This window comes from Coturnix japonica, chromosome 3 (assembly GCF_054131305.1).
Source record: "Coturnix japonica strain WE chromosome 3, WE-NBRP24, whole genome shotgun sequence".
NCBI classification, from domain to species: domain Eukaryota; kingdom Metazoa; phylum Chordata; class Aves; order Galliformes; family Phasianidae; genus Coturnix; species Coturnix japonica.
This window is the reverse complement of record NC_140665.1, coordinates 86,344,150-86,356,431: the sequence shown is the minus strand read 5'-3', so window position 1 is coordinate 86,356,431 and position 12,282 is coordinate 86,344,150. Positions and strand designations below refer to the sequence as shown.

General features: G+C 36.2%; 1 protein-coding gene across 39 annotated transcripts in view; it reads left to right on the top strand.

The window, feature by feature from the left end:
* Positions 1–12,282, top strand: part of DLGAP2 (DLG associated protein 2) — a 440,056-nt gene that overhangs the window by 215,498 nt on the left and 212,276 nt on the right. For all 39 annotated transcript variants that reach the window (XM_085542130.1, XM_085542131.1, XM_085542128.1 and 36 more), the window contains one exon: positions 327–359. Coding sequence is in view for 16 of the 39 variants with exons in the window: in XM_032443247.2 (XP_032299138.2) it covers positions 327–359 (33 nt within the window). In the remaining 23 variants the exon portion in view is untranslated. The remainder of the gene's footprint in view (positions 1–326; positions 360–12,282) is intronic.

Below are 12,282 nucleotides of genomic sequence, written 5' to 3'. Positions count from 1 at the left end.
TGATCTACAGCTACAAATACAAAAATGTTTCTCTGAACCCTGAAGTCCCCCTACCTGCGTTTGAGAGGAATACGTGGAGGTGCTGGTTACATAAATAACACTGGGGACTTACAGATCTGCTTATAAAATGTTTCTTACAAAAACTCTCTTCTAAAAGTTATGTTGCAACTGTTAAAGAAATAGACGCTGAAAATGGAATTGTGTTTTCCATGCTAAATCTGAGTTCCATAAGGTTTGTTTTGTTTGGATATAGTTGTGACTTCATAACTCTGCACCACACAGATCTTACAAACAAGAAATCATAATTTTTCTCTTCTTCTTTACAGAGTCACAGTGTACACTCTGTGGGGAGCCTGAAGGTGAGCATATTTTCCTCTTCATATTTTTCAAAGCAGCTAGTGGTGAATGCTAGATTCAAATGACATAAGTGCGAGAGGTTGGAAATGGTATCTGAGTGATGAGAACGAATGAAAGACATTCTTACCTATGCTAGATGGCAAAAATGAGTTGAATTAAGCTGAGTAAAGCACGGTATGTGCTTCAGGCAGGAAATATCTTAAAGGAGAAATATTCCATTAGAGCAAAAATGGAAATATTTATATCTTATTCTTTTGTGTGTTTGTCAAACTGATTTGGGGTAAGAGACAGTGTGAAGAGACATCTAAGGACATCACTTTGCAGATGGAAAAGTATTGGACATAAAAGGGAAATGAGAAAATGTTTTTATATTTGGTGTGATTTACAGAGAACAGAGGCTAATACATTTTAGCAGGTGAAGCGAATAAATATTGCTTTTGAAATAAGGATAATTAAGCAATAACTGTTATGCAGTGCAAATATATGCCAAAGTGAGGATGTTTGGTGGTGGTTGTTGTTTTTTTTTTCCCAAGTGATTAACTAAATGCTACAGTGAGACCCACAATTTACCTAAATATACACTGCAGTAATGAGACCGTGATTTTTGAGGTGGGTCATTACTTTAGAAAATGCTTCTCTCCCTTTCTCTTTCTTTTCTCTTTCTCCTTTACACACACGATTGGGGCTTTTTTAAGAAAATGTCAAAAAAGTTAACCTTCGTTTCAGATCAGCCATCTGGAACCTTTCTAAGAAAAGCAGTCCAAAATAGCAAATGTAACAGCTGAGGCGAAATACGTTCTTCCAAAAAAAATTATAGATTATGTGTACTTCTCAAAGAGGTTCAGCTTTATATCTTCAAAAGTTTCTGAAAAACAATTCAAGCTTTTAAATTCCATAAATTTAGGAGGGAGAAGTTAACAAGACGAAGTCTGAAAGTGAGTGACTTTGACACCTTGCAGGCAGTGATATAACTCAGTAAATTTATCATAAATAATCTGCTGGGGAAAAATAAACTCAAAGTTAGATTTTCTTGGGACTTTGCATTCCTTTTATAAATAGCCATTTCTTGTTTAGTTAGTTTGTTTTTTTTTTTTGTTTTGTTTTTGTTTTTTTTAATTTTGTTTTTTTGTGTTGTGTTTGATAAATTCACAGAGCAACAGCTACATACATGGGAAGGAAAAATAAGGCAGATGTTTATTTGCCTTTTATGAGATATACCTTTCATAATAGGGTTGTCCAACTCAGAAGTTATATAGTAGATTAGTTCTCTTTTATTGCATACTATGCCTGCTGTTTCATTCTCCTTTCTGTTACTGTTCTCTCATACTACTTCTGCATTTCAAACTTTATGTATAAGGATGGTATAGAAAAGGAATTAAAATAAAATAAAATAAAGCAGTAGTAAAAATATTTATTGTGTATGCAGCTAAAACCATATAATCAAAAGACAATGATATGAATTGCTGTAGGAATGGACCTCGGGAACATAATGTTGTTTTCAGTTGTGTAGAAATTAACTTTCCCAAGAATTATGTGTCTTGGATCACCAAATTCCCAACTCAAATACAGCATTACTGTAATGTTACTTATTAATTCTATTAATTCTCCCCTCTTCATGGGGAGCCCTTCTCAAAGATTTAGCAGTTCTGTAGTTCAGGAAGCAAGTTTATCTTCACACATTGCCACACATCTGCGGGACAATTTAGATGCATTTCTTACAGAATTAAAAAGATCTGCTGTGGGAAGGAGATGTTTATTAGTGATAATTTAAATTTCACATCTCAGTCATTCAAAGGTGTTGCATGTGGAACTTGTAGATCCCTAAATACACACGTGTGCTGTGTCTGCCTGTGCAACCAATCAAAAGAGAAAGAGCTGGTCAACACTGAAGTCTCTGTTTGAGTAAGCCTTTGGTAAGAACTACAAAGGCTTACGTGTTCTGCTTCAGAAATCATGGGTTTGATCTGTGCTTTCTGACAAGGATGTCAGATGCCACACCTGTCAGTGTGAGTTGTTTGAAAACCAAGGAGCCTGTCTTGTGCTGAGAGGAAACAAAATTTGCTGAAGGTAGAGGTGGTGTTCTTAATAAATTCTGTTAGTGCAGCTACTTTGGGTTGTTCCATCTTCTGGAAGCTCATAGCCAGGATGTGTTTTCAGGCAGATGACGGGTGGCAGGTTACACTGTCATGGTAAACACTTCATTTTTCTCCTGCTCAACTTTGAAGTGAAAATAGCGTGTTGTAGACACCTGTGTGACTTGAGTCTTTGTTACCAGCACACCCTGTTAGAGGGATGGCATAGTCCTGAGATGTTTCAACACAGTGACTTCCATGAAGCAGACATTTTCTTCAAACTTATGTCAGTTACTCATGGAAATTCATGAAAGGATGGTATTAATAAACATAATTTGCTATATTAACAAAATAACAGACAAGTTAATTTTGTGGCTGTTAAGATATCAGTAGATCACTCTTATCTTACTTTAGCCATCAGAAGCTAGAAGCTATAGTTTATTGGATTCAGGTAAAGCTTCATAGTGAGCTCTGCTTCTACTTAGACATTGCTGTCCTATAGGTTAGATATTAGGAGGAAGTTTTTCACACAGAGGGTGGTGACACACTGGAACAGGTTGCCCAAGGAGGCTGTGGATGCCCCATTCCTGGAGGCATTCAAGGCCAGGCTGGATGTGGCTCTGGGCAGCCTGGTCTGGTGGTTGGTGACCCTGCACATAGCAGCGGGTGTTGAAACTGGATGAACAGTGTGGTTTTTTTCAACCTAGGCCATTCTACGATTCTATGATTCTAAGACTAAGAGAAAATGGAAACATGGTTTTCTCCAAGTAGCTGCTGCTGGCAGTCATGGGAGATGGAACACTGAGAACTGGCCTTTGATCTGACCCTCTGTTGATGTTCTTAGGGGCTTGTGTTCTTCTCAGTTTGAGATTAAATTTTAGTGGTTCCGTGTGGATTTTTTCTTTATATCCATTGAAGAAAGAGAGCCTGTGTTAACTTTGCTGTAAGTATTAAGCTTTCTCTACTGTGAGTGCGATGCTGATAACAGTTTCCAATTTATTTAGAAATATTCTATGATGTAAATGAACATCTCCATGTAGAAGTCCTGATGCATTATGAGAGTAATAGAATGCTCACAGCAATTAGGAAAAGACCATAGAGTAGATAGCAGACCTATTCTTCACCCTGTTATCTGGTACCTCTTGATCTTTCAGTGTATATACAGACTGTAATATGCACTTTTCATTCTACTGCAGATATGATGTGGCAAATGTCCTTTCAATTACATAGCATTTAGTAGTCAAGTCTGACACTCCAGAAAGATACTGCTGTTCAGAAAGGCTATGAGAGACAGTACTTCTGTACTTTACTGTGATAAGTACATTAACAGCATGAAAGAAGCCTCAACTTTCATTATGAACAGTACAGTCAAGACCTCTAATTAAGATGACAGTTAAGTAAAAACAAAATATGAATATTTGCAAGGAATGAGATGGAGGTTACAATGCAGTACATTAAAGCACCACCTTTGCATATTAGAAGTACCCCAGTATGAAACAGCAAGTTGAATCTTTACGGCCCCACCATTGGGAAAGAACATAGCAGAGAGAATAGTTGTGTAGACCTGTAGTAAACTTGATGAAAACATGTGAGGAGAGGTCCTATGTGAATGAATGTCAAGATGGTTTGCCTGGCCTGTTGAATGAAATCCTCATGTCCCTCCTATTTAGGCCTAGTTTACTTTTTCAAACTAAGATGCCAACATTATTTTGTCTATCTCTGAGGAGAAATGAGTTTGTGCAAAATTTGTACCAATGTTACAAGAATGCCCGAGAGTATTTCACTCTTTTACCCATGCACAATTTTATGTCAATTAAATATGGAAGGATTTTTAATATAATTAAATGTTAAGGGTGCAATTAAGTAATTTTTTTGAAGTAAAAGAATTTTTGGATGTTTCAAAATCAAAACAAATGGTACTGTTGAATTGTGTGCATTCACTCAGAAGATGCATGAAATATTCAGTAGAATTTGGGAAATACAAGTACTTTAACTTTTGAATGTAAATAATTAACAGGAACAACAAAAACCTTTCTCTGGAGGAAAATATGACTTTTTAGGATATGAGAATGTAAATGTCAGTATCAGAGTGGTTGATTTGCTTTGGTACTGCCAGCTTTGGTGCCACCTGTACTCTTGGTAATTCCTGTATGTTGGAGTTTGGATGGAAATAAGTCTTTTTTCTTCCTTTAATTAAAACAAAGAATTCTTGATATTAGTAGTTCAGATAAGTATCTTAAAATCTGTGATATATTTTTCTGTTGACAGTGCCACATCTGTGCGATTCTGGCTCCAATAGAAGCGTTTCACTTGGTATCTAGTGGAAAACTATTACAGGCCTGTTAATAACCCCAGAGAATTTTGCTAATCTTCATTTCACTAATCTCAGCATTCAGTAATTGGCACTGACTTAATGACTGTTACCCATGACTTTCAAGAGCCCTTAACTCTTAACTTTTTTATATTTATTCTGTATTTACTACAACAACAATTATCAGTAAGAAAACCTGAATTTTTCTATGGAAGGAAAGTGCATTTCACAACACATAATTCTGACATTTTCAGGGAAACAGTAACACATAATAAAATCTACTTTCTCTAATTTTAATATTGCTTATTTTCCTATGAGTTATGAAAATAATTCACATTACTTTATCAAATTAGAAAGATTTCTTGTTCTGTGCATGTACTACTAAAATAGTTATATAGATTACTGTTCCTTCTATTGCCCTAATGACAACTTGTAATTATTACTTGAGGTGATTGACATATTTCCACCTTTATTCTGTCCACTGTGAAATATTTTTTTGGAAATGCAGAGCCAAGGACTCAAAGGGAATTTTGCTTTGATCTATTTGCATGCCAGCTCCTTGGTCTGCAGGAGCAGTCACATTCATATGCCAGTGTGAACTTCTTTGCTAACGTTTTAATAACAGGTTCTGACAAAATCCCTATTGGTACAAAATTTTCTCCTGATCAAAGTATGGCTAGTATGTCCGTTCTCTCTTTTTGCTTTCTGGCACTACTCTCAAAGCAAAGTGCTTTGATTTTTCCGCTTCAAGGAAACCTTTTCAAATTGCATAAGAATATATTTGTCTCTCAGAGAGTGGTCAGGTACTGGAATGTCTGACCAGGGAGGTGTTGGAGTCACCATCCCTGGCAGTGTTCAAGAGGTGTCTGGATGAGTAGCTATGAGATCTGGTTTAGTGGCTTATGGTAGCAACATTAATGGGAGGACGGTTGGACTGGATGGTCTTGTAGGTCTTTTCCAACCTTGTGATTCTATGATTCTATGATATTGCTACCATTCTCTATTGTACAGTGCAAAGATATTGAATATTTTTTTCCATTTAGATCATAAAGAAATATGCAAGTTACACTAGACATACTTAGAATGAAATAATCTACAAAATTTGGAGAACGCATGAATGTAAATATTTTTAAGTCTCTCAATAGGGTAATGTGTCAGATTTTAGTGATTAGTTTGCTTAGGATAACAAGGTGTAATATATTCACAGCATTATTCTGGTGTGTCATGATTGCTAGGAAGTAGGTACGGTATGGTTTTATTCAAACAATATTGAATAACACTATTGAGAAACACAACGCTATTGTATTTTCATATCTGCACTTGAACAGACAGCAAAAGTTGTTTATAGTGCATCTGCTACAGAGTTAGTTGCAAAGAAAGCACACGGTGATTGATTACATTTGAAGTATTTGAAGATTTCAGTGTGAACATTTCTAAATTGTATAGTTTAAATTCATATAGTTTGCAGACTTGTAAGGTTATATATTGCAGTAGTAATACAAATACTTGTCAACAACAAGGAATAAATTTACACATCTTATTTGCTTGCTCAGAAGTCAGGAATAAGATATTTAAAGGTATAGAGCCTACATAAGCCAGGTGTAAGATAGGTCTTTCTTATCTGTTTTCTTGATGGAACACCTTGTGGTAACTGAAGAGCAAAGTCTTAAAACAAAAAGGGTTGTTAAAAAAGAAAAATACCAATAAAAAGTTTTCTGGGCCTTTATTTGTCATTTATATTTAGGATAAATTAAACTAATTTCTCAGTTTCTCCTTCTCATGTGTATGTGAAACAGCTGCACTCTCAACGTCATTGTTGTCCTTGTTTTTTTTCATCTAGTTTTTCACTCTCTTGGGTTGTGCAAACTAAGAAAAGCTGATTTAATTTGGACAAATACGATGTAATCCCAAATGCAGACGGTTTTATTTCTACATTCATTTTACACTGTTGTGATTAAGAACCTCAACAAAAACAAACACGAGAATCATCTCATCTTTCCTGCTTCAGTGTGAATGAGTAAATGGAAAGCTCATTTCACGTATGTGTGGGAAGAGCTGGTCTCGAAGCTCATAGTCACTGCACACTTTAGGTTGCATGCAGCTTTAGTAATGTGAATATTCTCTCTGACAACAGCTGTGAGTTATTCAATTTTCTAGAGGACAGGATTTAGGCATTTGCTGGAGCAGGAACTGATATAAGCAAGGCTAGTGCAGCCTTAAAGATGCTGATGTTTTAAATTAACTTTGGAATGAATTCTATATATTTATGAATACATACTTCTTTTCATTGCTCCTATTTTGCTAGCTGGGTGTTTTCGTATTGAATGGCATGACTTGTTTTGAGTGGCCATTGGTATTTGTCAGGTGTGCTTGCTATATGTTAATTTCTGCAGAAGCACGTTTCTCTAAAGATGCTGTTTGGAGTGACGATGTATCGTAAATCAGAATGTTTATCTTTAGTCCCAAACTCAGAGAGTGCTCAGATAGGTTATTTTCAGATAGCTGTTTGGTAAGAACAGCTAGTCCTGCCTTAGCCTGTAGCTCAGTATGTAGGAGCTTTTGCTGCAGAGGTATTGTCAATATATGTGCTGTCTTCTAGTAAAAGGTGAAGCAATTGAACACCAGAGAGGTGCAAAAAAGGCTGTATAGAATCATGGGATCTTCTATATGCAAAAGAAGTTATGGTTAGGAGTAAAAATATTAAACAATCAGTTGCCATAAGGCTTGAAGAGTATGACAGTAACAGAAAATAAGAAATATTTTCTTCCTACCACCAGGCACTGTGACCTTCAAGACCATATTTTCAGTCCATCTTCTGAACCCATACCCAAATAAATTATATGGTTTTTATTGCACCCATGTATGCATTTCATTCTGACAGAGCAGATCATGAATGATGTTTTACTTTGATTCTGGGTCATCAATCTGCAAAGTTAAGAAACAGTGTGCTAGAAGGAATTCTTTCCCTAAGCCAAAAACTGCATTAATTTAAATGAGACTTCCATGCAGAAGGAATGCTGACTTGTAGAGTGTGTTTGCATAAATCTTAGATAACTTCTGGCAATGTTCACCTCAATGATGTATGAAAATCCTGAGCTCTTATCCTGTGCAGAGCTACTACTGATATTAGTGGAAGTATTATGTAGAAAAAGAGCAAGGGCTTTCACAGCAAAGAGCTTTAAGAAAGCTGACTTCCGTACTTGCTGATTATTTTCCATCAGCTTTCATCATATGTTTCAGTCACTGGAATGGTCATGCACCCTATAAAATATTAAAACCGACATTTGTCTGTAATAATATGTGACAAAAAATAGCTTTGGTTATGTAGTTGGAATTCCTTTTTTATATCTGCTGATGGAGTCTCCATGAAAACGATGAATGGTGTGGTGGCAGCAGCTGTGTTAATAACAATTAGCTTGTGCAGTTAAATGTTAGGCAGTCTGTTCAGTATTTGTCTCCAAGGGTGGATGTGGCTTGGGGCAGCCTGGACTGGTGGTTGTCCACCCTATCCATGGCAGGGGAGTCGAAACTAGATGATCATTGTAATTCTTTTCAACCCACCCATTCTGTGATTCTATGATTATTCTAAAATAAAAAATATTTCTGTAAAGTTTAGATGTGGTATTGTTCCATTTTCTTAAAAACTTCATTTCTAGTTGCATCAAGAGGCATCTCCTCAAGGAGTTTGTGCTGGCTTTTCCCCCTCATGCTTGTTTTTCAGCTGTAACTTTACACAACGAACTGAAACTTGTGTGGATTCTTTTCTGTCACTGGTAAAACTTAAGAATCATTTCTTTCACTTCTTAGAATGGACTCAGTTTTTAATTAGAAACTTCAAGTACTGCACTCAGTTTCACTGATGTCCATTGTCATCTTCCTTTATGAGCTAGACTAATTATTAAAACTTGGAAATCATTTCTCCTTCAGAATACGTAGGGACATTAAGCTCTTGAGGTGCTTTTTTCAAGTGCTACATTTTTATTATCCCATTGCATTTTTTTATCTGTCAGGCATAACATGTCATTTTCCTTTCCGAGAACAGAACACGTCTGTTTGCAAATCAGATTTCATTCTGTAAAAAACTTCTTAAAGTGCTTCTCAACTAACATAAGAGTTAGTGTTGAGGTAGTTCCATCTCAGCAGTCTTTGATGTGCTTTAGCAAAGGAATACGAAAACCGCAGCAGAACCATGTTCTTGAGGTAGATTATTGCAAATCATGGATTTCGTGAGCTGAAATAAGGCTCTAAATTGTTGTCTTCAGATTTGCTGCGTGGTCATGAACTACAATGTAGAGATATTATTTTTACCTTTTCCTCAGTAATCTTCAGCTCATCACATTGATATAGAAGAAAGTGAATTTCCCTTAACACACACACACACACACAAAAAAAAAAAAAACACAACATACAAGGGTTTTCTTTCTCCTTTAGATTTCCTTTGTCTTTATTGCTTTAAAAACAGCTTTGTGCTAGAGATGCAGATTTTCACTTTCCTGGCTTGTTGAAGCAGCTGATTAAGTAATTGTTTAAGCACTTCAGTATTTGCCTTGTATCACACAAGCAGCCTGGAGAAGCTGGGGGATATTCTTGAAGCTAAGCCAAAATATTCTGCTTTTTTGGCCTATGCTAACATGCTAGGCACTTTAAGATCAAGGAAAGCCCATGCAGTTCAAATTCTGCCCTTTTCTTCTGTTTACCTAAATCTTATTCTTGCTACCATAAGGTTTATGTGTCTGTTATGATTCCTAGCTAGCCAGCTGCTGAGAGTTTAAATCCAGCCTGGGAGAGGATTTCTTGGAATGATTTATTTCATGTTGTAAAAACACTCATAGAAAGAACATGTTACGACTATTCCTTCCATCAGAATTTCTTTAAGGGAACCTATTTGTAACTTCAGAATTCTGTATCTGCTTGATACCGGTGGTACTCTGATCTGAAAGCAAACTCTGCTTTAAACATGAGACTTGCTTATACTTGGTATTTCTGAGCATCTCCATATTGATCTAAAACCTGAAAAATGTAATGAAAAAAATTATTTCTTTATACACTAACAAACTAAAAATGGAGGGTTGCTTAGCTTCAGCAGTCTTTACTGTAACAGCTCCAGACCAGGAGACACTGCCCAAGGTAAACTCAGTTTTCAAGTCTGCATTACTAAATAAGCAACAGCAAAACTGACTGAAGGAGGACTTCAGGTAATGGAGGGGTAAAATTCAGTTTAACAAAGGAGATGCCATTGCCGTGGAATAGAAGTGAGGTTTCAGATGATAAGACTTACAGCAGAGCAGAATCATGGAAAACATAAAGTTCCTCTGAAGTGTCCCCAAAGAATATTCAGTAGCAGGAAAGAATTGAAAAAAGGAAAAAGTCTACCTGTGTTTTATTTAATATGACACTATATAAGATATTTTCCTTACACTGGATGGTGACTTATGTCACCATAAGCTAAAATTGATTTATATGCAGCCTGTGAATCTTTGTAGCCCTTACATACCTGCTAGCATTCAATGCCTTTGACCTGAAAAGGTGAACAGTAAACTCAGATTTCCCATAATCTGAGGGAAAAGAGCATGATCTCCAGAAACAACACAGCTGAGATTCAACTTCTCATTTTGTGAGGTAGTGATTAAATAAAACACACACCTTGGGCAGAGATTAAGCACATCCATTTCTCTTACTGCAGAAGTCTAATACAGGAGCAGTACCTAGCAGAAAAACTCAGCTGTCAATTTGGTGAAGGAGGGAACAGGAGAGGGGCCAAGGCTGATTTCATCATTAGAATTCTTGCTCTATTCTGTTGATGAATTTTTTCCAGCCCTCCAATGGGTGGCACATTAAGCACTCACAGTGAACTTGCCCCATGTTAGCTTTTTAATATGGCCATAGAAAATCACACGCGATCTGCTCAGCTACAGAAATGCCTTTCTGCCACAATTGCTTCACAGTAGCAAGCTTGGGATTTGATGTGGGGTGAATGACAAGGCATCCCAAACTAACATGATGGATGTGCTTGAAACAGGAACTTTGCGCTGAGTTTATTCTGCAGGACAAGTGAGGCTGTAAGCTTTGTGTCTGCATCTGTGCTGTATTTCCAACATTATCCTTTAGAAAGATCAGGCTTTGAAGACATATTATGACTTTTCAAGATCTTGGTTTCTTTGTAGTAGGCTTTAACTAGACGTCGACAAATTAATCATTCTGACTCCCAGGGGAAGGAGGAAGGCAATTTGTTACTGCCTCCAAGAATGATGGAGATTACAGGCAGAATTGGAGGACAGTATGAAGTGGGACACTAACAAAAGCTGAAACAAAATGCTAACTGTTAATTAGCTGCTATCCCAGCTGGCAGATCACAAAGTCTTGTGATCAAAGTACACTCACTATTTGGGTAGTAGTAACTAGAATTTTGTAGAAAACATAAACTATATCTGTAACAAAAGATGAGATTATCCATTAACACATGAAGAGTTGTATCTTCTATTTAGTATTCAAAAAGTGCAAGCTCTGGAGATATATATTGATTATTTACAATTAAAGGAGACAGATATAAAGTTTCATTTTGTGTTTTTGGACATCGCTGATACATTATTAAGTATGATATAATATTGTATCTGAAGAAAGTAAGATTATGGTCACTCCTATAAGATATTCAGAATTTCTGTTTTGTTAGTACAAAATAAATCTTTTTCTTGAGAATTAAGTAGTTTCAATGGAGAAATAAAAAATCACATAGAAATCAGCACTTGGAAGACTTAAAATTTAAAAGCTATGTTAGTAAACAGTGCAATGAATTGCAACTTATTACTGAAAAATATGTAGCAATCCCCAAAATAGGGTAGGTTGTGTTTTCATAGCCTGATTTATTAACAAGGGATCTTTCAGAAAATGTTTGGGTTTCTTGCTTGTTTGTTTGATTGGTTGGTTTTTGATGTTTCTGAGTTGTTTTGTTGTTTTTGTTTTGTTTTGTTTTGTTTTAAACAAATTTAATAAAAAGTCAGTGTGCCATTTCAAGCTCTTATTAATTGACAGTGGGAGCATCACACAGGGCCATGCCAGTCAGTGGGCTAAGAACATGGCAATACAAAACTGAGAGTGAACACATGTAGCTAGTTTAGAATACCTTACAAATATGCTCTGGTCAGAATGCTTCATCTGATTCTGCAGTGGTTGGTTGGTTGGTTACGAAACTATACATTTCAAATAATATCTGGAATATTTTGATTGAGTTCACGGAGATCTGCTTAATCAACTGTATGATCTAAAATTTGATCAAATGTACAGAGAAGTGAAAGTGACACTATTTAGTAGAAGCAACACTTCAACATAATTTGAAGAAATGAATGATAATTGTTTTCTCACCAAAATGTGAAACTCAGCAGGGTAGTTCCAAGAAGTGCCAGGATCTTCCACTATTACTGGCTTAGAAACAGATAAATGCATTGTAATATTCACAGCTCTGATGTTCTCTTCAACTCACCGTCTCCTCATGGAATATTCTTCACTCTGTGGTAAACATCTCTCCTGTTTCACTGTGAATTTAGA